This window comes from Diaporthe amygdali, assembly GCF_026229845.1.
Source record: "Diaporthe amygdali strain CAA958 chromosome Unknown NODE_2_length_3802984_cov_64_841326, whole genome shotgun sequence".
In the NCBI taxonomy this organism is placed as follows: Eukaryota; Fungi; Ascomycota; class Sordariomycetes; order Diaporthales; family Diaporthaceae; genus Diaporthe; species Diaporthe amygdali.
The window spans coordinates 2,127,303-2,148,834 of NW_026517022.1; the positions used below are offsets into that span (position 1 = coordinate 2,127,303).

General features: G+C 52.0%; 10 protein-coding genes across 10 annotated transcripts; 4 read left to right on the forward strand and 6 right to left on the reverse strand.

The window, feature by feature from the left end:
• Nucleotides 1-65: 65 nt before the first annotated feature.
• On the reverse strand, nucleotides 66-482 carry J7T55_011993 (uncharacterized protein; the record flags this gene model as incomplete). The annotated part of the gene is made up of 1 exon (XM_053136835.1): nucleotides 66-482. One exon carries the CDS (start codon nucleotides 480-482, stop codon nucleotides 66-68), a length of 417 nt encoding a protein of 138 aa, XP_052999798.1.
• Nucleotides 483-957: 475 nt separating this feature from the next.
• Nucleotides 958-1,521, forward strand: J7T55_011994 (uncharacterized protein; the record flags this gene model as incomplete). Its single annotated transcript, XM_053136837.1, has 1 exon — nucleotides 958-1,521. One exon carries the CDS (start codon nucleotides 958-960, stop codon nucleotides 1,519-1,521), a length of 564 nt encoding a protein of 187 aa, XP_052999799.1.
• Nucleotides 1,522-1,843: 322 nt separating this feature from the next.
• Nucleotides 1,844-3,128, forward strand: J7T55_011995 (uncharacterized protein; the record flags this gene model as incomplete). The annotated part of the gene is made up of 3 exons (XM_053136838.1): nucleotides 1,844-2,303; nucleotides 2,359-2,583; nucleotides 2,638-3,128. 3 exons carry the CDS (start codon nucleotides 1,844-1,846, stop codon nucleotides 3,126-3,128), a joined length of 1,176 nt encoding a protein of 391 aa, XP_052999800.1.
• A 1,048-nt stretch (nucleotides 3,129-4,176) lies between these two features.
• On the reverse strand, nucleotides 4,177-5,483 carry J7T55_011996 (Palmitoyltransferase akr1; the record flags this gene model as incomplete). Its single annotated transcript, XM_053136839.1, has 3 exons — nucleotides 4,177-4,342; nucleotides 4,409-4,555; nucleotides 4,747-5,483. 3 exons carry the CDS (start codon nucleotides 5,481-5,483, stop codon nucleotides 4,177-4,179), a joined length of 1,050 nt encoding a protein of 349 aa, XP_052999801.1.
• A 796-nt stretch (nucleotides 5,484-6,279) lies between these two features.
• On the reverse strand, nucleotides 6,280-8,106 carry J7T55_011997 (uncharacterized protein; the record flags this gene model as incomplete). Its single annotated transcript, XM_053136840.1, has 1 exon — nucleotides 6,280-8,106. One exon carries the CDS (start codon nucleotides 8,104-8,106, stop codon nucleotides 6,280-6,282), a length of 1,827 nt encoding a protein of 608 aa, XP_052999802.1.
• A 459-nt stretch (nucleotides 8,107-8,565) lies between these two features.
• Nucleotides 8,566-10,874, forward strand: J7T55_011998 (uncharacterized protein; the record flags this gene model as incomplete). The annotated part of the gene is made up of 5 exons (XM_053136841.1): nucleotides 8,566-8,801; nucleotides 8,921-9,743; nucleotides 9,890-10,025; nucleotides 10,078-10,365; nucleotides 10,642-10,874. 5 exons carry the CDS (start codon nucleotides 8,566-8,568, stop codon nucleotides 10,872-10,874), a joined length of 1,716 nt encoding a protein of 571 aa, XP_052999803.1.
• A 2,092-nt stretch (nucleotides 10,875-12,966) lies between these two features.
• Nucleotides 12,967-13,550, reverse strand: J7T55_011999 (uncharacterized protein; the record flags this gene model as incomplete). Its single annotated transcript, XM_053136842.1, has 2 exons — nucleotides 12,967-13,373; nucleotides 13,424-13,550. 2 exons carry the CDS (start codon nucleotides 13,548-13,550, stop codon nucleotides 12,967-12,969), a joined length of 534 nt encoding a protein of 177 aa, XP_052999804.1.
• A 522-nt stretch (nucleotides 13,551-14,072) lies between these two features.
• J7T55_012000 (PHO85 cyclin-1) lies at nucleotides 14,073-14,630 on the reverse strand (the record flags this gene model as incomplete). Its single annotated transcript, XM_053136843.1, has 2 exons — nucleotides 14,073-14,262; nucleotides 14,314-14,630. 2 exons carry the CDS (start codon nucleotides 14,628-14,630, stop codon nucleotides 14,073-14,075), a joined length of 507 nt encoding a protein of 168 aa, XP_052999805.1.
• A 447-nt stretch (nucleotides 14,631-15,077) lies between these two features.
• On the reverse strand, nucleotides 15,078-16,328 carry J7T55_012001 (uncharacterized protein; the record flags this gene model as incomplete). Its single annotated transcript, XM_053136844.1, has 2 exons — nucleotides 15,078-15,272; nucleotides 15,498-16,328. 2 exons carry the CDS (start codon nucleotides 16,326-16,328, stop codon nucleotides 15,078-15,080), a joined length of 1,026 nt encoding a protein of 341 aa, XP_052999806.1.
• A 1,958-nt stretch (nucleotides 16,329-18,286) lies between these two features.
• Nucleotides 18,287-21,461, forward strand: J7T55_012002 (lysine -specific demethylase 4c-like protein; the record flags this gene model as incomplete). Its single annotated transcript, XM_053136845.1, has 5 exons — nucleotides 18,287-19,229; nucleotides 19,404-20,720; nucleotides 20,794-20,866; nucleotides 21,028-21,124; nucleotides 21,273-21,461. 5 exons carry the CDS (start codon nucleotides 18,287-18,289, stop codon nucleotides 21,459-21,461), a joined length of 2,619 nt encoding a protein of 872 aa, XP_052999807.1.
• Between the last annotated feature and the right edge of the window lie 71 nt (nucleotides 21,462-21,532).

Here is a 21,532-nt window from a genome sequence, read left to right on the forward strand (position 1 = left end):
ACCAGCTTAGTCAATTTGTAGATAACAGTAAATGAGCCAAAAACGTATTAGATAATTCTTCCCGTCTACATGCTCAAATCAAACAGACAATCGTCAACCTCTACATCCAAACTGTCGAAATAGCTCCGACGCATGGGCTGCGTCAGGGGCCTAGGGGTGAAGCCTGTCATGGGCTCGTCAGTCCCGGTCGCCGCTGATAAGCTGTCGTCGGACCGAGGCGTTGAAGGTGCAGCTCCAGTATTGCTGCGCTGCGTCTGTCTGACGGTCATGTAATCCTCCGGGGTGACCGTGTTACACTCCAGGAGCCGGCCAGGAAGAGCGGCGGGGAAGTCTTTGTGTGACTTATAGGCGTACAAAACACCATCCTTTTCGATGAGCACCGCAACGCGGGCATTGAACTTGATTCGCACTTCATCGGCTTTCTTCATAATTCCCTTTTTCCTTTGCTGCCAGGACTTTTTCATGGAAGCTGCTGCTGTCATCGTGGCAATTTCCCAAGTAACGTGAATGACACCACAGGTGTACCGGCGTCAAGTGGATTGGATTGTGCTCGAATGGTCACTAGCGGGCGCTGCTTCTGGTTGTGGGTTTTAGGGTTGGCAGGGCGGACAGGGCAGATAATTAGGAACGAGCACCAGATGGACGGAGGTGGATGTAAAAATGAAGGCTGAAAGGCATGCCGTAAAGCAACTGCCACGGCGCCGCTCTGGTCACGACTATTTATCGTCGTGGCCATTCATTCCGTCTGCTAAATTTAACCTCTAGACGCCGCGAGGCCATCTCCAAGGTCGGCTCAAGCGTGCACAGCCCTGTGTCCTCCTTTTTCCAAGCGACCCGATCTGTGGCATGCTTGAAAACAGATAATGGAGGGAGTCGTGTACGCGATCACTTGCATTTGTTTAAATGGGGACAGGAGCAGGTCGATGGGACAAATGAAAGACCATTATCATTGCGATAATGTGTCTAGATCTGTCTCAACTGTTCGACTCAATTTTCCGGGATAATGCAGCCTTAGACCGCGCTAAAATCTTGCTTGCTGGGGCGAGTTTGGTCACAAAGAGCTCATGCCAGCATGAACTAGCGCTGATCAGCCTCTACGACACACCAACAATCCTGCAATCGCTGCGCTACGATTACCATTACAGGGCAGACCTGGGAATCCTTCGAGTTCCGCGCTTAGACCTTTTACTCTTCGTGCCGGCCGGCCGAATTTTCCACATTCCCCGGCTGCAGTCGAGGCTGTTCTCTCTTGGAGCGCGAGGTTACTGGCTACCAGTTCTATGGCCGCACTCTTACGTTATCGGAGTAAAACGAGGCGACAGCCGGTGGTCAGCCAACATCATGTTGGGCAGCGATGACTACATTTGGCACTTCATGGATTCGGCCGTTGAAGGCGAGCTCACTTTTTATCGCTCGCAATTGTTGGAAATTCTGCGCAGCACCTTTCTCCCGATGGAGCCTGACACGAGCGGCCAGGTCCGTTCGACAACCGAAGTCTTGCCGCTTTCCTGGGACAGCTGAAGGAACGGGCAACGTTGGACCGGTGTCTTGAGGTCTGTTCCGCCCCGTCGCGAGCCTGGTCATGATCTGCAGTGCCAGAGGTAGTACGATATAGGTACATGAGGTCACGTTCCGCGACTTGGCTACATCGGTACATTTATTCTCACCCGCGACGTTAGTGTATATACTATGTTGCGCGCCCTCTTTGTCCCATCCTCGCTTGGCGTGATATGCACCTGTGGGATGCCCGTTTCTTAAAACGACGTGTATTGGCACCACCCCTTTACGACGGAGTGCCATCCTCTCAATTCCTCAAGGCCACGTCGGTCGAAACCATCTCAGTATGAGAATTGCATGCCTCCAATTCGAGCCCTCATCGGGCAATGTCGACTATAATATGAGCCGTGCTGACGCGATTCTCTCCCGGATGAATCCCAATATGCTCTCCACCATTGATCTCCTCGTGCTCCCCGAATTAGCGTTTTCAGGGTGCCCTCCTCCATCCTCGGAGCAAATATACGGGCACTCCGAGCACTTAGGCTCAGGTGTCACTGCTCTCTGGGCCCGCACCTTCGCCGTCAACTACAACTGCTTCGTGGTCACTGGGTATCCAGAAAAGACGAATCAATTGGTGAGGAAGGCTGAGTACTATAACTCAGCTGTTGTCATCGACAAAAAAGGGGAGACAGCCGGGAATTATCGCAAGTGTTTCCTGCACGAGATTGATGATAATTGGGCCTCAGAAGGCCCTGGCTTCTTCGGTTCCCAAATCCCTGGCCTTGGGAAAGTAGCTCTAGGGATTTGTAAGTCAACCTCGTTTCCGAGAAGGGGACAGCATGCTAACCCGTGCGTGTGTAGCGATGGATATCAAGTCAGTTCACCTTCCCACCTTTCCATTCTGCACACTGATAACGAGCAGCCCATACAAATTCGAAGCACCATTCCACGCATTCGAATTTTCCTTTCACGCCGTGGATACGCAAGCGAATCTCATCATAATCCCTATGGCTTGGTTCACTGAACAACGACCGAGAAACTACACATCCCTTCCCCAGGAACCGGACCTCGAGGCGATCAGCTATTGTACGCCTCACTATCACTACAATAACTCGCAGGACACTGATTTTTAAAATACAGGGGTTCAGCGTCTTGAGCCCATCCTCCGAACAGACAAGACTGAGGAGATCATTGTGGTATTCTGCAACCGTACCGGTATTGAGAACGACATGATCTACACGGGCACAAGTTGTGTGTTAGGGATCAAAGAGGGTGAGGTGCTTGTCTATGGCCTTCTTGGCCGCGGCCAGAAGTCTGTTCTCCTCGTCGACACAGACAATGATGAGCCTATTGGGAAGCTAGTCCATCAGCTTGACAAGCCGGCAGACTCACAAGTGCCAACCGCCCACACAGCCCGACTTCAAGTGCCCGCTATCGATACTTCTCTACCTTTGAATTCTGTCAACGCCTATTCTGTCTGTTCCCTGGCACCAAATGAGGACCAAAAGATGTCTGGTCCTCTATCGATGAGTCCCAGCAAGAGTGATCTCAAGGCTCTTTGTGACTTACTTGCAGAATATTCAAGGAGTTCAGGGACTCCAGAATCTCCTGACACCCAGCGAGGTGAATGAGGTGATCCAACCGATATCAGATATTGTATTGTATGATTTCTTGTTTCTGGTTTTCAGGATATTTGAGGTGGATTTCCATTTTCCCCTCCTCGGTTAACAATCTATCAAAAAATGAACTGCTCCAAAATCCATACAAAATAAATCTACTGGCCTGAATTCCCTCCCCCGGGGATACAATCTACCAAGATAAATCTACTGGCCTGAATTCCCCCCCGGGGATACAATCTACCAAGATAAATCTACTGGCCTGAATTCCCCCCCGGGGATACAATCTACCAAGATAAATCTACTGGCCTGAATTCCCTCCCCCGGGGATACAATCTACCAAGATAAATCTACTGGCCTGAATCCCCTCCCCCGGATACAATCTACCAAGATAAATCTACTGGCCTCAATTCCCTCCCCCGTGGCCTGAATTCCCCCCCGGGGATACAATCTACCAAGATAAATCTACTGGCCCCTGAATTCCCTCCCCCGGATACAATCTACCACCCTTGTACGATTCTTCTTCCCAAGCCAACCCTTTTCCAGTATTCCTCTTTTCGAACTCTTAATACGGTTTGCCGCTTGCCCTCCTGCTTAAATTGCCTACAATTCCACGCTCTTGAACAGCTGATTCCTCTTATTTTATCCTTATCGTTTCTTCGGTTCCCCTAGCCCTTGTATCAATCAATGTCTCATCATGGCGAACACGCCAGACGAGTGGAATTTAATTAGACGCATCAAGGTCACAACGCCGCAAGAATTGTGGGACCAAATCACGGATTATCTTTCCCCTATCGACATTTGGAACCAACATCTAGCAGGAATTAATATCCCTGTAGACAATGCGGTTCTCAAACATGCTTGCAGATGGGCGACAGTCTGCAGAAAAACCGATTGGCTCGACGAAGTAGTCGGTGTCGGCAGACACCCAGTTCTGGTAGGACACAGTTTACGAGATAGAGAGGAAGACGACGAGATTTACGTTTTCCTCCTGACCTTGGATTGGATCGGAGACTCCCAATACGTATCGTCCAACCCTTTAGACTGCCTCCAAGATCATGATCTAGACAGGGAACGCCACAACGCTCGCATTCGCGGCAAGAAAATAACCGTGAATGTTTGCGATGTTGTGGAGCAATGTTTCGCTCCATTCGGAGCCAGAGATCATAGTGTGTTTCAAAGCGTGCACCAACTTGTAGCAGATGGTGTTACCGCAGTTTTGCCCTATTCTGGCTCACGAGAAATTCAGGTCATTCCGTTGACACTTGATTTATCTTTATCAGCATATGTCATACGGTTCGAATTTGAACAATGCAGGTTGGAAAACCCCCACTGCCCAAATGAGACACTGGAATGGCTGTTCATACAAGAAAGGCAAGATCAGGGACACCATGAGGAACAGGGTGATGAAGAAAGGCGACGATGGGGCAGACTCATCGAGTCTATGGTACAGTCTATTAGAGAGCGGGGTGATTGAACTTTACGTCAATGAATTTTGAAAAATCTCCCTGTGTTCAGCCCGTAACATTGAAGACATCAAAATAAGATTAAGATCATTCTAGCGCATGAATTGGAACTAACTTTCGAAGGACCGTTCGAGTAACCTACTTCCACATCTCAAAATGACAACTACAATAAATCCATATAGTCTGAACTGTCCGCACCAAATTGGTACAGCAGCTCGAGCATCTCGGTATTACCCTGCTGATGTGCGTACTGATAAGCAGTATTTTCATATTCTCCTTTGACATTGGGATCAGCCCCAACTTCCAAAAGCAGCCTCGCAGCATCGATGTTATAGCTTGTCACAGCGATGATGAGAGCTGTATCCCCGTATATGTTCCGTTGATCCAGGTATGACATAGGCCCACGGTTGTCAAGCAAGGATCTGAGCAGCTCGATTTCCTCGTCTGCTGTCATCGCGGCGAGAATATGAAGCGCCGTCTCTCCGAGTCTGTCCTGTCGGAATGGATCTGCGCCGTTGTTCAAGAGGAGTTCGACCACTTCGGCCTTCTCGGTGCCAAAACGACGGGCTGGAGTGCGAAGGGCAAGATGAAGAATAGAATCACCGTGTGGGGATATATCTAGGCGCGAGCTGCTCCTAGCATTTCGCAGTAACGCTTTGAGCATATCTGTCCCTTGCAGGCACGCTTGATACAAGGTCCAGCGATGGTCGGCCGACACCCTGGCGCCGAGATTGACCATGGTTTCTACTTGGGCCGTGTCGCCGCTCAGTATAGCCATGGCCAAGACAGTGGATTCATAATCGGGGAAAACCGAACTGGCGTCTGATCCTGTCTCCATGGGCGACAGGAGGGCGGGCGAAAGCAACATGGGGGAGGAGAAGGCGCTTGATACTGGAGAAGCCATCTTGTTGAGGGGCAGAATGATGAAGACAGGTCTGTTCTACTCTGAAGTGGGCAGCACAGCAATATAAATTTACATTTAAATGATGACGGAAGTTATTGAAAGGAGTAGGAAACGGAAAATCCGACTCAAGCTATCCCAAAATCCAAGATACCAATACTCGCATATCGGAATTAAGCCGACCCCAGAAAAATTCCATGCGGCCCGATCTTCTTCTCGGTACTTTGGTAGCACGCAACATTAGCCGTCCGAGTTCATCCTGCTGCTTGTGCCTGACCATGGCACAGGTGTTGCGGGGCTTCGCGATCGCAGCTGATTACGCTGCTGGTAAACTCATTAGGATGGATTTAAGAAGGTCAACATGGTGCCTCTCACCCTTTGTGTGGACGTTTGGATCATTCGGTCGAGGCTGGCTCTGGCCTGCAGGTACTGCTCGTACCAGAATAGGGCTTGTTGCCGGCAGCGCTCCAGCTGGTGGCAGCATGAGCATCGGGGACCATCCATATGTGAGGCGATAGGCGGCAAGATGATCAGACCCGCGGCCGTGCAACAGGGGCAAGGTTGCATCGTAACAAAATCCAATGAGTGTCTATGCCCAATTCTTGGTTGGCTTCAAGGCATTATATACTTTCATGCAAGAATAGACATACACCCGGGTACGGATCCGAACGAAGAGATGCAATGAAGCTGAAAGGATTCAGAATTATAAAGCGTCCAGGTACCAGCCCTAGACCAACAGTGTTGTATAAGCCATTCAAAACAAATCCTAACCCTCCCTGTTGGCCACAGAAAAAAAGATCTAGCGCTTCCTAAAGTCATCTGCGGGCGGGGTAGGAAACGGTATTCGGCCTGGCCTCTCGCTTGCACCCCCTGCTCCCTGGCCCTGCTTTTGAGCCATCCACATCACATCCATCCGCTCCTTCGCCAGCAAAGCTTGCATACGCTTTATCTCCTCCTTTTCCTCTTCCCGCTGTTTTTCAATGTTTTGTAAGCCTGCTTCCGCGCCATCGTACTCCATAGCACGGGCTTGCAAAAATTCCCTGTGATGGACCGGACGTGGTATCTTTGGGTCCACCTGGCCTGATTTGATCCTGTACATTTGCATCTGCTCGCTATAATCTCCAAAGACATGCTGTGCATCCGACTTGCTATGCCACTCGACAGCTTCAGGTAACGGGAGCTCCAAGTTTTGGAAAGGCAAGCCCTGGGGCTCGATCGCATATCCGGGTGAGCTGATTAGACCTGTCACATCAGGCCTGTGCGCTTCCCAGATGCCGGAGCAACCTCCCGCATCTTTGATCCCTTTTAATCTCTGCCAACCTGCGGCTCCAGCGAGTTTCGGTAGCGTATTCCAAGTCACACTATAAAATTTACACGGCACATTGTAGCGTCGCGGGCACTCTGGGAAGTCGGGATTGAGCGAAGGCAGCTCGACGGCCATCCTACCTCGCTGGCGCATCCTAGCATATATCCTCGCTCTGGTGTACTGTGAGGTCTCTGGATCTTTAAACCATATTTCCCTGAGCCTGCTCTGCTGTAGAGGCCCCTGTGGTCCTCCCCGCTGGGGCATGGACGGCTGCTGAGGCGCGGATGGCTGCTGAGGCGCGGATGGCTGCTGAGGCGCGGATGGCTGCTGAGGCGCGGATGGCTGCTGCGGCGCGGATGGCTGTTGCGGCGCGGATGGCTGTTGCGGCGCGTACTGAAGATTCTCTTCCCGGTTGGGCTGAGAATCAAAAGGGGGTGCCGAATCAGGTCTGCTCCTTTTTGCAACCTCTTGTTGGAGCCAATCCCGGACGTCGACGTCTTCCTTGATCATTTTCCAGAAATCCTCATCTAGAAACATTGTCTTGAACTTTTCTCGATACCTAACTAGTCGCTCTTGTTCATTTCTTGGATCTTGCTTCTCTCCTTGGTTCTGGTTTTGGAGCTGATCTTGGGCGTTCTGTTGCTCTTGCCATGATGAATTTTGGACAGGTATACCGTTCGAGGGAGTTGTAGACATAGCATCTCCTTGGGTTTGGACCTGGTTCTGGACCTGGTTCTGGAGCTGATCTTGGGCGTTCTGTTGCTCTTGCTCTGGTGGATTTTCGGGTCCTTCCTGAAGCCGGGTATTCTCCTGATGCTGGATGTTCTCCTGGGGCGGGATGTTCTCCTGAGGCTGGATGTTCTCCTGAGGCGGGATGTTCTCCTGAGGCTGGATGTTCTCCTGAGGCGGGATGTTCTCCTGAGGCTGGATGTTCTCCTGAGGCTGGATGTTCTCCTGAGGCTGGATGTTCTCCTGAGGCGGGATGTTCTCCTGAGGCTCCCCATCCTCAGGCTCCGGCGAGGTAGAGCGAGCTCGAGGATTCACTGGAAGCTGTTTTGCGCTGGTGATCTTTACCCCCCTAGCAGCCCCACCTTCGGGCTGCCCGCCTCCCGTCATGTTACTCTTTGGCTTTTTTGGGCTGCCCGCAGCCTGATTCTCGCCCGCCTTCGCGCCACTCCTTAACTGGCGTGGGCTGTTCAAAGGATTTCCCTCCCACTGCTGTGCTATCTCTTCATCAGCTCTCGCCATGGCTACGGTGTGTACGGCAATTGTTATGATGATTGTGAAATCGATTCGATTGGGATTATCGACGGCTTGCATTCAAAGCAGTGGACCAGTTCGGCTTGGAGATATTTGTATTTCTCTGGTGAAGTGTCATGTCTGGTTCTCCCGATTCAAGACACGCCCCTCCCCAGGCGCCGTTTCTAGGAAACTCGAAAGAGACAAAAGCACTGTATAAGACAGTGGCAGTCGGCCTCCTCAAGCCAGGTGGAGGGATGAATCTCATGAACCAATATGGAGGCCTTCTTATGGTACGGTGTCGCAATTCTTGGTCTCCCTGTCCTACTCTTGCTTTGGAAAGGTCGCGGGAGACTGAGTGCTGCGACACGGTGGGCAGGCCGCCGCTTTCGGCACCGAGTCTTTATCCACCGTAGTCCATGGAGCGCTTTGACTATCACCATCGCGGATGCTATGATAATCTTCACACTTGTTGGGGTGAACGCTTTACTTGCTATCGTCAGACCCAAGAAGAGTTTACCCAACCTTGCCATTATCAATATGGTCCCGCTCTTCCTGAGCCGCCACACAAACACTCAAGCTGACTTCCTCGGTATATCCTTGCCCGTCTACCAACTAATCCATCACTGGCTGGGACGCGTCGTGGTCACCCAAGGCGCACTCCATTGCGGGTTTGGCTTTCAGTCTCTTGTGCTCAGCCCAAGCAAAGTCGCTGGAGCTGTAGCGACCGTGCTTCTTCTAATTACCATACTACTATCACTGTTGCCAGTGCGGAGGTGGATGGGAGCGGCTGCCTTTGGGTTGAGCCATCTGGTTTTATCTTTATCTATCTTGGTAACCACTGGGTCCGTATTTTCTCGAATACAGAAGTTCTTTCCGCTGACTGCATCTCTAGCGCCCACAGCGTGCTGCTCACGGGCTCGTTTTTGTCGTTTCCCTCCGTCCTGTGCATGGTGGCCGGGGGGCTTTTTACCACCTCCGCTTGCCTTCGCTTGATCCGGAAGATTTACCGGGGGAAGCCGCAGGTCACTGAATTTTTTGTACTCGATGATACCGCCACAATATGGTTGCGTCTTGGCCACAGCATCCAAACTCGACCGGGTACCTATTTCTACCTGCGATTTCCAGACCTGCCCCTCCGACTTCGCTTTCAAAGCATCCTAACGCCGGTGGCTTTTTGGCGAGCCGAAACCCGCGGATCAAGCAAGGAGGTTGCCTTTTCCATACCATCGCCACATTCATTGGCATTAAAAAGTCTTCGTGAGCGCCATCATGAGTTTAATGTCAGCATCGAGGGGCCATATGGGGGAGGACTGCACCCTGGATTGTATGATCTTGTCATTCTTGTTGCAGAGGGCTCAGGAATCGCGGGCGTACTACCATTTGCCCTCTCTATCCTATCGCGCCGAAAGCAAGACGAGGAAGACAAGGCGAACAGCACTGCCCAGCCTGAGCTCTACTGCGATAAGACCAGAAAAGTGGACATCGTCTGGAAACTGGAACATAATTCTCAGGTTCAGGAAGCAAAAGCCTTCTTCGAAGACATATCAAAGATGGAAGTTTTAATCCATGAGGATCATTCTGAACGATCACCCCACCGGCAAGACAGTCCTCGCGGAGGTATGCAGCCGCTCCAGCAGACGTCCGGGCACCTGAAGGAGGCTCAGCAGGAAGATACAGAGCCGCTCAAATGGGAACGGAGAAAGAACATATCCATGGTGAATTCACACGTCTTTATCAGATCTCTAGTACCTGCTGACTATGCCCCTGGGCCCTCCTTATGGTGTGGATTATCTACCCTGAGCCTTCTTTCAAGCGTGGAATTAATGTTCCAAAACCGACTGAAATTTCGAAAAATCTCCAGCGACAGAAGCGATGGGAGAAGCGATGGGAGACGCGTTGGCAAGAGCATTACAAAACGTCCGATGAGCACCCTGCATTGTTAACAACCCTCATACGTAAGGAATCAAACCGGACTCCTGGTAAAAGCATTCTCATTGGTAAGTAACATGTTTAAATCTTCAACTGAGGCTTTGTTAATAATTGCGATAGCGTGTGGTAGTGGTCACTTCTGTCGTGTCGCGAGGGTGGCCGCTCGTGAAAGCAATTCATCAATCAGTTTCAGGGAAGTAGACTACCAGCCCACCAGCCCGTGCAGTGATCGAGGGAGCAAGACTAAGACTACTTACGACTTCAAGGAGATGACCGATCCCGAGACGCCGCGCAAGGAGATTCCGCGCCTTCCCATGCAACCGAAGCAGCGGAGGAGATCGTACAGATTCGGCCACGTAAGGAGCTCTAGTGGCAGAGTGGGAGGGGGGCACAGGGACTTGGCGGCAAGTCGGTTCATGGGGCGGCATCAAAATCCAGGACCTAGAAAGGCACAGCCTGACAGAAGACGGGCGCGGGTATTTGAGTCTGAGAAAGGGCTTTCGGTGATTGTGAACGATTAAGAAGAAAGTTGGCAAGCTTCGAAACGGTAAACCAGATAACCGATCGGGTTTGAAGGAACCTCCCCAGAGACACGCTCAAGTCAAGACACACGCGTATATAGACATTTGTTTGTCTCTTCTTGGGCTCATCTTGGGTCTCATTTCTCACCTTGACCTGGATTAGGCTGCTGGACAGCGATATCATGGGCCATTGCTTCAGCAATATGGAACACAATACCCCCCAGGCTCCAAAGGCTAAACAGCGGCGCCGTAACAGACCTCTGCCGCTTCAACTCCCAGATCCACCAGCTGCAAGACGTCGAGCTTATAGACCGCCGAGACCGCCGACACCATATCCCCCCCATCTCTCCTCAAGAGTCTCAGCTCGATCCCTGCAGCCTCGTACCATCACAATAAGCCGCGTGACACCAGAAATAGTTGTGGTCGAAAGGCGAAAGCCGACTCGACGTAGAAAGAAAGACATACGGGCTATGACAGGCGCTGAGAGGGCCAAAGTTGCTGGACACTCGAAGCTAGAGAGTATGCATGATGAAGAAGTCCGCAGCAAGATCGTCCGTCAAAATAAAGCCATTAGGCGCCGCGATGATTCCACCCTTGTCGCTCGTAAGCGAACAGCCCATTCCACAGAAGACGCCGATGGCCGCTGAGGTTCAAAGCGTTTGCTTGGTATTAAATTGATGATAAAGTAGAAGGTTGAACAACATATGAGGTGTCATCACACAGAATGTATTCAGTTGAGAATGGAAAGTTGAAAGTTTGTGGACTGCCTTTTGCGGCTCTGAGGATAATACTAAATTGATCATTTCGCCCGCCTCACACATAGTACAAATTATTCCAACTCGGACAACGAACCCGTCGGCTGCACATCAGGTGTGGTTTTCAGAGTTCCCGTGAAATGCTTCGAAGGCCCTGTGCGAGACGTTGTGTGTCGTGGTCTGTATGGCTTGTATCTCGAGGATTTGAAAGGCGTTGAGGACTCTGCGCGAGAATTCTGTGCGCTTGGTCTGTACGCTTTGTAAGTCGACGGCCGCTGGGGTTGAGGAAGGAGGGCCAAGTCAATCGAGTCCGCTGACGGGTTGCGTGTGCTGAGAGTGTCGTGGTGTACCAGCCTCTCTAGCTCTTCATGATCAGGGCCTAGATGCTGCGCATTGGAATCCTTTTGGGGGGGCCTCCGTTGATCCCCTGAGCCTGTACGACTTCCTTGTGACACCGCTGGTATACGACGCACGTGTCTCATCTTGCGACCAGCGGCGCAGAGCAATGCGCCAAGCAACGCCACAAAAGCAGCACAAGCAGTGCTGATGCCTGCCCAGGCCCCCGGCGTCAAGACGGTATGGCTGCTCTGGGTGCTTGTTGACAGCGGGATATTGACAGTCGACGATGCAGCTATCGAAGTCGCGAGGATTCTCGATGATGATTTTACTGACATACTTATTGCTGTAGTCGCAAAGAGAGTGGCGTACTCCTTACTATCCAGCAATCTTGCAGGTGTCAAGTCTGTAGTTGGACATCCGGTGGCTGTGTTGCACGCATTTGACAAGCAACACCCAAGGAAGGGGGGTAAGGTCTGGCTACAAGCATACCATTTCGCCGCGGTTTTGTTGAAGCAGGTTTGTGGTTCAGTCTGATTATAGGCTGTCGCATTGAAGCTCAGTGCCCGTAAGTCGTCCTGGGGGCACGAGCCGCTGCTGATACAAGGGTTCGAAATGCAACAACCTAGAAACTGTTGTGCAGCCCCATCCTGGCAGATGTAAAAATCGCCACCAGATGGGCAATAAGCACCGAGGTCAGAATAAAACATGTTGCCGTTACGATATCAAGTGGGCAATAAGAAAGCGAATTCAAGTGGAAGGTCAACACTGAATTTCACTTGTGTATGACGCTAGCCTCTCCCTTTTTTATAAACCTAGTAGAAGGCGGATTTCTGAGAAATATCCCCAACTCGAAAGTGTTATATATTTAGATGCAGACAAGGTGTTGGCGAGTGTGAATGTTGGAGAATTCAACCCTGTTCTTAGCAGTCTCCAACAAAGAACCATTTTCATTGCGTCCAATAGTATTTCAAATGGATCGACCTTTGTGGGGGTGACAGCGCTTAAGCAGCCTATCTTATCAACCTCTGCGCTTCCAATATTAAGTGTCCGGGTATCAGGGAGCTATACCGCTCCAGGCATTTCTCAGGCAATAAGCCGACGGTTCATCGACGGCGCGGTGCGACGACCATGGTGGCCCGTAGGACAAAAGCCACGAGGTTCCGGATTTTCAGGGCCATGCAGTGCCGTCGCCAAGTCATGCTCTACCTACTTAAGCATTCGACCTTCTTTGCGAGCTGTATATAACCATTTTCCTCCACAGGCGAGTAACAGGCAAGCCGCTGCCCCTTTTGCGGCCCATTGCTAAAAAAATTGCGTGGTACGGATTTGCAACTATTTGATGTCCCTGCGCATTATATGCGATCCGGCAAATTTGGGATACGGCTGCGATCTTCTCATGAACCATCAATCTCTGCACCATCCCAGGCTGCCAAAGCCTTTAAGACACAACTACGGACATTGCTTTGAGCCTTGACATCGTCCTGGCTCAATACGATGTGTAACCACCCAATGACCATCCATTTCTTGTTCCAAAGCATCATGTACTCAGGCGTAAAATTCAGGAGCTCCCCAGGGACGAGATCATGTCGGCAAAATGGCAGCGGCTGGAGGGAAGACGTTTGAGCGTCGAAGAATGTATTCCAGTCCTTCAATTCACTGCACACTTGTCTGACGGCAACGCCGCTCAACTGAGCTGCGCCTGCAATCTCCATAGCCACGGGGCCCACTTGAAGTCTGAAGAAAGGCACGCTGTCTTCCAACATGACACCCTCCACCGCCCAGTCCAGGTCCAGTAAAGCATCTAGGTGAAGAGTTAGTATCAGGACCCATATGACACTACTATGCACCTACCTGATTCATCTGTCCCTAGGGGAAACATCTCCGCCGGCGGTGCAGGTGAAGGCGGTGACGAAGAATCGAACACGGTGGAGGCGTCGTGGGGAGGTTGAGAAGGATATGGTGGTATTTCCGGGGACATAGTGCGAGATATAGGAGTGCCCTCCATCTTCACCGACGGCGAAAGGTACCAGGACATCTTGTCAACGTTTAGGGGTACGCACACAATAGTTTGAAAGGATAAGAGGATGCTCAGCAGAAAAAGAAACGCTGGCTTCCTGAAAGAGGGCGCGGTATTTATGCTTGTAAGGGGCAGGGGCCGCTGCAAGTAAAGCCACCAATGCCGTCATGTCATTTCTGGCAAGAGCCAGCTTTGGCGCCAGCCAATTTCTTTTTACATTTCATGCGTGTTCAGCATCAGCCAAGACTTCGCCGCAATAGCAGCCAATGACACAATTGCCGAGATAACCAGATTTGTCACCGGCCAGGATTGGGAGTCCAGTTTTGACACGAGTGTAACCATTCTGCTTCGACTGGATGCGATACCTGGCACCGGCATACCTGGCACACCACCATCTTGACTTTGATGTAGGATATATGATTGGCTTGATCCATTCTGTATCTAGCTATCCTCAAGACCGGGCAAATGTGGAGTCGAATACTCTCACGGCTGTGTGTCCCTCAGCTGGGCAAGCCAGTATTTGTACAAACAAGACACAACCAGTGTGAATGTCAGAGTAATTGTAACGAGGCATAGTGTCGCCCACGCTGGTGGTGACCAGTGGCCTTGTTGCGCGCTATAGATGTTAAGCAGCATAGTGAGCAGGCCGCTGAGACCGTTGAGGATGCCTGGGCTGCATTGGTCAGACTTTGGACTGTACCGCCATGTTACTGATTTAACTTACAAGAAGATATGAGCAAGGAGCCATACATAGTTCAGCCGGAATCTCGACCAGAGATAACCCAGACTACCGACTCCCACCAGATAGCAGCAGCTGGCAAGTGGTATCAGGGGTATATTCTGAACTGCACTCTGCACCCTGCGGCCGTCATCCGACTCGTGGAGCCATTCCGCTTGCTGTAACGAGGTGAATGTGCCTGGGAAGATGCAGAAGCCAGCCAGAACCGTCCAAGAAGCACCCGCTGCGGTCATGTTATAAAATATGGGCGTTTCATTCGCCTCGAGGATCATTCGACGATACCGGGAGGACATGGCGTACATGAAATCTCAGAGAATGTCGGACTTGGCTGAACAGCTGAGTGCGTCTCTCGGCACTAGCGATATTTATTCAGAGCTTTGTTGAAACAAAATACCCCCCAATAGACATCGAATTAGGTTCTCTACAATAAATCCGATTCCCGAAATCACTCCCCGCCGTGGGACCTAAAATCGCATTCCGGGAACGGCTTCGAGAACGTCTGGCATGCAGCAAGGACTGCTCGCGAGGCGCATGGTCACAAAGGTCAAAGGCGCTATACATCTCCCCTCATTGGTCCGCTCAGCCCCAACAGGATAATCGGGCGCTTATCCGTGAGCAGAGCAAACAAAGATCCGAGCCTCATTGTACCGGCTTTCCCTTAACGTGGCAACTACACAACCGGGGGAGCTAGCGTAGTCTTATCCTTTACGGTGGCCGGCCCAAGAGCCCTCGCAGGCAGCAACGCGGCTTCATAGGTCCCCGCGCTTGTGCAAGGTCCCCGTCGCAAAGTCGACGGCAGGTGTGCACGCGAGTGCCTCTTCCTCTTGCGTGACTGAGATGTCCCTACGACCGTCGCTTCCGAGCCCTGCGACGAGGGATTGGGGTCGCCGGTGATTAGAAAAGCTCCGCGATGTCCCTCTGTCTAAGGGGCTGGAAACAATGGTCTGTGAATTCATGTTCGCATGGCTCGATCAATCGAAGAGTAGATTCCTGAATACCTCAGCCTCCTTGGCGGGTAGTAATAGGCAAATCTCAGCGCTGTCCAAGGCTGCCTCCCTGACCAGCATCGTAATGCACTTTATACACGGATGACCATCCAAAAGTTCTGCTTGATGTGTTGGTGTAGAAAAAACGGCATCAGCAACTTGAGCACCCAACAATCTAGGCACAGCTGTGTCGCGACAGCCTTGGAGCAGCAGTGCCGGGCGGGGTGCAACTCTAGTTGTGCCCATAAGATACACATAGCGCCAGCCACCCTTTGCCTCCAGATGGGCCCCGAACAGCTCCATCGCGATATACCCAACCGTATCCTCTGTGATCTCCAACTTTAGAAGGTACTCCGAGCTCTGTGCTGTACTTGTAGGTAACATGGAGACGACAGCGAAATGATCGTTATCCCTCTTGATCGATGCTGCCAGGTAAGGGGGGAAGAGCCGCCTGCACCCCGCAACTGGGGCCTTTGTGAAGATTGGGAGAGCGCCGAAAGCTGGCGGTGCGATCTGGTTCCTGCTCGGCGATGATCCCTCCTGGATTTCTTGACCTCCTTGCGGCCGTAGGCTGTCACCTTCGCTGCCGTCTTCAGGCGTCTGTCGGGTTGCTGTACTGCCGTCCCTGCTCTGCCGCCCTGACCGCCTCGCCCGGTCTGGCTGTTGCTGTGCGACCCTGACGAGCTGCTCGACCCGTTCGCGGTCAGGTTCAAGAGCAGCCGCCAAGCGCGTTGCGAGTTCCCTGCGGGCGTTGGTTGTTGATGCTTCGATCCTGGCGAGGAGTTGCCGCCGTCTAGACCGCCCTGAAACATGCGCAGTGGATTCGGAAGCCCTCTTGGTCAGCACATAAGCTGCCCAGGCAGATACACCGCCGGTGTCAAAGAAAATGCGCTCCGTCGTTTCGCTGGCTGTCTCGCCAAGCCTGTCGTATGCTTTCACACAGGGCCGGGGAAATTTTTGCCGGTTTTTGATAGCATCGACGAGAACCTCAACATCTTCAGGGTTGGCGGACATGTCTCGTCACCTTGGCGGGCAAAGAGATAGCCCGTTTGTTTACGGGCTTTGCAACTGTTCGTGGTTGAGGACAACTTTAAGTGCATGTTGCGCAGCAGGCACAGTGCAAGGTGACGCTAAGTGGACCCCGCTTCGCCGAATCACTGTCTGCACTATCTACGTATCCCCCAGCCGCCGCACCCCACAAATCCGCTCCAAAAGTATGTATCTGCTGTCCTGCATTCGAAACCCACATGCTCTCAACCTTCCCGACGCTGACGAGGATAAGCAAGTCACGATGCCAGTCGCCTACATAAGCCAGCTGCCAGACGCTTTGGACGAAGCTATCAATGGCCACCCGTCCACGCAAAGTTCAAGAGGCAGCCGACGTGGTTGGGTTTGAATCAAACGAACTACTACAGATGCTGGCCCACCGAAGCAAAGTGGCTGAGACTTTTTCCATGTTTGTCGCCGATCTGGCCCTTGTACGGTACGCCAGATTACTTCGCCTAAGCCGCACGATCTCAACACCCATTTGTATGCAATACAAAGCGCCAAGTAATCGTGTTCACCACGGTAGACGGGTTGAATAATATAGTCGAGGGTACATCATCTTGCTCCCCCGTGGTGAGGATCTTGCGGCTGGTTCTTGGAGGCAGGAGGTAAGAAGTGTCACTCTCTGTCTTCAGAGCTTTACACAACCCGCGTGTTGTGCTGAAAGCCAGGGTTCGTAGAGGAGCCTAATCCACTCATAGATAACAATAGTTCAGTACCAAACAAAGCACGCATAGAGGTGGTGCGAGCACGTGGAAGTTGACGTTGCTGTTGATTGTTGGATTGGTATCCATTGCCGTTGTCTTCGTCTTCGTTTCCATTTTGTTCGGTTGGCGCTCGACAAAGTGGGCATGTATTATGGTTTCTCAGCCAGGGCATCACACACTCATGGTGAAACCAATGTTTGCAACGCAGAACTGTAACCTCACCTCCCAGATATACCTCTTCTAAGCAGATGATGCATTCCTTCTTTTCGCAATCGCCTATCATCTGCCTGTCCAGCTTCTTTTTCTCTAGCTTTTGGATTGCTGATTCGGGTGTGGGCAGTGCGATGTCAGTTACACGGATCATCTGAGCCCTGGAAGGCGCCCGTATAGCCCGGTGTAGGTGGCTTCGAGAATCTATCTGATTATCTATGCCCCGATTGCCTGGATCATCGGAAGGATGGTCGTGAGTAGAACTGTGGTCATTGTCGAAATTATGGGGACGGAAGTGGCCGACAGGGATATCGTTGTCGGGTGATTCGGAGCTGATACCAACTTGCTCCTCGTGGGATAACTGAAGGCAAAGGTTAATGTTCTGACGCCCTGGTTAAGCTAAGGATATGGCAAGAGAGATTGCGGCGGAGGCAGGAATGTAGGTACTCTAATGTACTTACAGCTTTGCGATCGGAGCCGGCCTGATCCATTGTGAGACTTGTACTCTGCAGTTGTTGTAACCTACAGCACTACAGGATGATAGTCGTGGAAAAGTCGGTCGCATAGGAAGGGTCGTGGTAGGTAGGGGCGGCGGGTGTGCCTAAGCGGGGCGACAGCTTTGTCAAATATCTAGTGGTTAGTTAGCGTTGTGGGTCAGCCGAGGTGGTATGGAGAGGCGCAGCGCAGTGCAGGCCTGTGGTTGGTGCGAACGATTGCAAACGGATGGACTCACAGCATGCCACTATAGACGATTGATGCCTTAGGCTTCAAATTAGTGAGGTTGTTCGAACCCCAACATGGCTGTGCGCCTTCGGTTTTCCAGGCAGCAAGGTGAACTGACCGACACCAGCCAACAGCAGCCATGTGACAGCGCATATTGCTGTTTATACGATAGGTGTGGGGGACGCACGGGCCACAACGACACGTTACTGTCATTGTGACCCGTGCGGCACTTCTCGACTCACTTGTCATTATCAACATTACCCTCAATCCTCACACGTCCGCAGGATGGGGTTTCAGGAAAAGTTTGAGGTGTTCGAGGCAAAACTCGCAGCCGTGATCGATCTTCTGAAGTCAGGAAAGCTGTGGTCGCCCGATCACGGCCTTGCCCTATCCCTGGTAGATCAGCTCGGCCTAGATGAACTCTGGCAAAGCCTCACGGAACTCAAAAATGAATCTCACGACAAGATGAAGCGCCGCGACCGGGGCCGGGAGCAACATGTGACACAAAAGAGCAGTATCACCGAAAGCAGGACGCAGGGAAATAAAGCCGTAGGCGTCGACGATCACCCCTCGTCAGCCACATCTAGAGGAATGGCGGCTCAAAGGATGGAAGTCGCCGATCCAGAGCTTTGTGGCATGAAAGATCAACCTTTTCCAATGGACATCGCACACGGTATAACGCACGCAGCCGCCCATCATCGCACTACATCAGGTGCTACAACTGTGACGGGAATGCCGACTTCGCCCCATCTAGCACCGCCAAGTCTCACGCTATCTACCGCACAAATGGGAGATCTGATGGTAGGAAATGTCGGGGCGTACATCGAATGTCCTGGATTCTCTGGGAAAATTAGCCTTTCCGGTCTTGAGCGAACTGACCTCGGTGCCGTCTCGAGGATGGTCAAAGATCCGATCAAGCACGGCATCAATCATTCTCATCTCGGTGTCCGACTCTGTTCTGACAGGAAGACTGGCGCCTCAAAACTCTTCTCGTCAGTAGATGCGCCCTTTAGGTTCCCGTACTTCTCAGAGCACCCAGCCGAGGCGAGTTGCAACTATCTCAATAACACAATCTCCTCACCTCCTCTGACGCCTCTGACGTACTACGTCGGGTCCCCACTTGCCCCCGCAAGTTTCAACGATCTGCTTCACCCGGGCCATCTTCTCACTCTAGGCAATATACCGGGCGTGAATACGATATACTGGCATGCTGGCGAGGCGGGCTCCGGTACGGCCTTCCATTGTGAAGATGCATCATTCCGATCGTGCAATCTCACCCTTTATGGATTTAAAGACTGGATACTTATTAAAAAGGGCCATGACGCTCGCTTTGAGGAATTCGTCAGTCGTCTATATCCATCGGCCAGAAAGACGGGGTGTTCTCAGTGGCTGCGTCACCTAGATGTCATCTTCACACCGGAGAGACTTAAGAAAGAAGGCATCGCATTCGACGTGATTCGTGCTGGCCCCGGAGATTTGGTGTGTACCGCGCCTGGGCAGTACCATGCAGTTCTGAACTCGACTATCTGTTTCGCGATAGCCATCAACTTCGTCCTTCCAGGCGAGCCAGTCCTTAACCCAACCACAGCTTGTCGCAAATGCGGCCTGTTCAACCTCCAGAATGTCTTGATTAAACATCCTGACAAACGGAAAGCGCCAACTCCCGGGCACCGAAAGCCTATTGAGCTGCCGACTGCGCGGGCGAGCTCAAACCACACCTCCCACAACCGTCCCCAGAAGAGGCAGAAGCCCGCCTGCAAATCAGTACACGCAAGCGTCAAGCGCAACCCCCGGCGGGCAGGTGGCGCTATCTTGGCCTCTGAAAACATTTCAGACACCACAGACCTGGACTGGCAGCCGATGGAGAATGCGTCAGCAGCAGAGTGGCAGGACTATATCGTCTCGCACGACCCATTTTGCAAAACCTTCGGGGTTACTGTGACCGATACACTTGTCTTGCGTATCCTACTGGCTGTGTGTGGCCGCTCAGGCATCAAAGCACTTGTTGATGTAGTCCATTGCTGGAGGAATCAGGAGTTGACGGAGATCGATCTGCTGCGCAACATGAGAGGCTCCGGACAGTACAAAGATATCGCGGGCTTCCTCACCCAACTCAGTGTGAGAGGTTCCCTACGGCAGATACTGGAATTGTACGCCAAGGTCGAGTTTTCAAAGATAGTGAGCAAGGCTTTCGGTGATCAGGGCCGGCTGCACGTATCTGATTGGGTCAAGGTACATAACCAGATGGGCCTGGTAGGCAAACCGGATGAATCAGCACAGAGGTCCTACAGGGCATGGAGGAAAGACGGCCGCCGGCTCAGCCAACTTCCGTACGGGCTGCTCTGTCTTCTGCCTTCAGAACCAGCGTATCCATCCCTCATCAAGCTAGCAGATCTTGTCGTGCTTGACGAAGTTTCTGCCGCATCTCTGCGTTGTCTTCTTGAATCTGACCCTTACAGCAGGCACCTACTCGATGTTGGGCAGAAGCTCATGGATGCAATATGGGATGGCCGAGATATCCCCGAATGTAAGTGGGAAGGCGCAACATCCGCCAGCATCTGTGAAAGCGAACCGGAGCAGGCTCTGGACCGAATAGCGCTCTTCGACTTGGCAGAATGCACATACGACCCGGTCAAATTCGTCAACACGCCGGCACCAGATGGCTGGCACAGGGAGTGGCCCATCAACCCAATGATAGGAGATGGTTGTTGGGAATGCAGTAAGCCAGGATGTTGCTGTCATGAAAGGCTACCCAGAAACTCTCGAAACTTGAGGATCCGCGATTGTGGAAGCAAAGGGCAAGGCATTTACGTGCAAGGCCCTATCGGGAAGGTCGCGTTCAGGAGGCACGACATACTTGGGGAGGTGACTGGTGAATTAGCACCTTCAGGTACCTATGATACGGCAAACGGATGTGGTATGGTCTTTAATGTAGAGAGACAGGATCTAGCTGCTACGGGAGCGGTCTGTCAGATCTATTCGCGAAACCGGGGGAATTGGGCTCGAAAGGCCAGGCATCTTTGCAGGGACCCTTCCGCCTACCTTGAGGGACGGCTGATTTCTGGCATTTACCGCATACTGGCCAGAGCGACGCGAGACCTCATTAGCGGAGATGAAGTGACGGTATGTTATAACAACGACTTACAGCATCTACACTGTTCATGTGATGCTTGCCATAGGATCTAAGCAGGAGGAATAGCAGTCCAAACAGGTCAAGTCGGCTCATATCAAGCAATCTGGACCGATAGAACAAGGCCCTTGCCGAATACAGACTGGACTGTCCGACTCCTCCATCATGTACATTCAGAAGGGTGACAATATTTCCAATCTGCCGGACGTGGGCCGTGCTCGAACTGCCAAGAAGAAAGTCGCCATCGAACTTCTGCCATCCAGCAAGTATGGAGACTCCGGCAACCACGGGGCGCGGGTGGACGCGAGAACCAAGCTCGGTGCTGGGTGAGAGAACATAAACAGGTCACGTCGTCGGTCGGTGAAATCGATTAGAAAGACATGCCGGCAATGTTCAGGCGT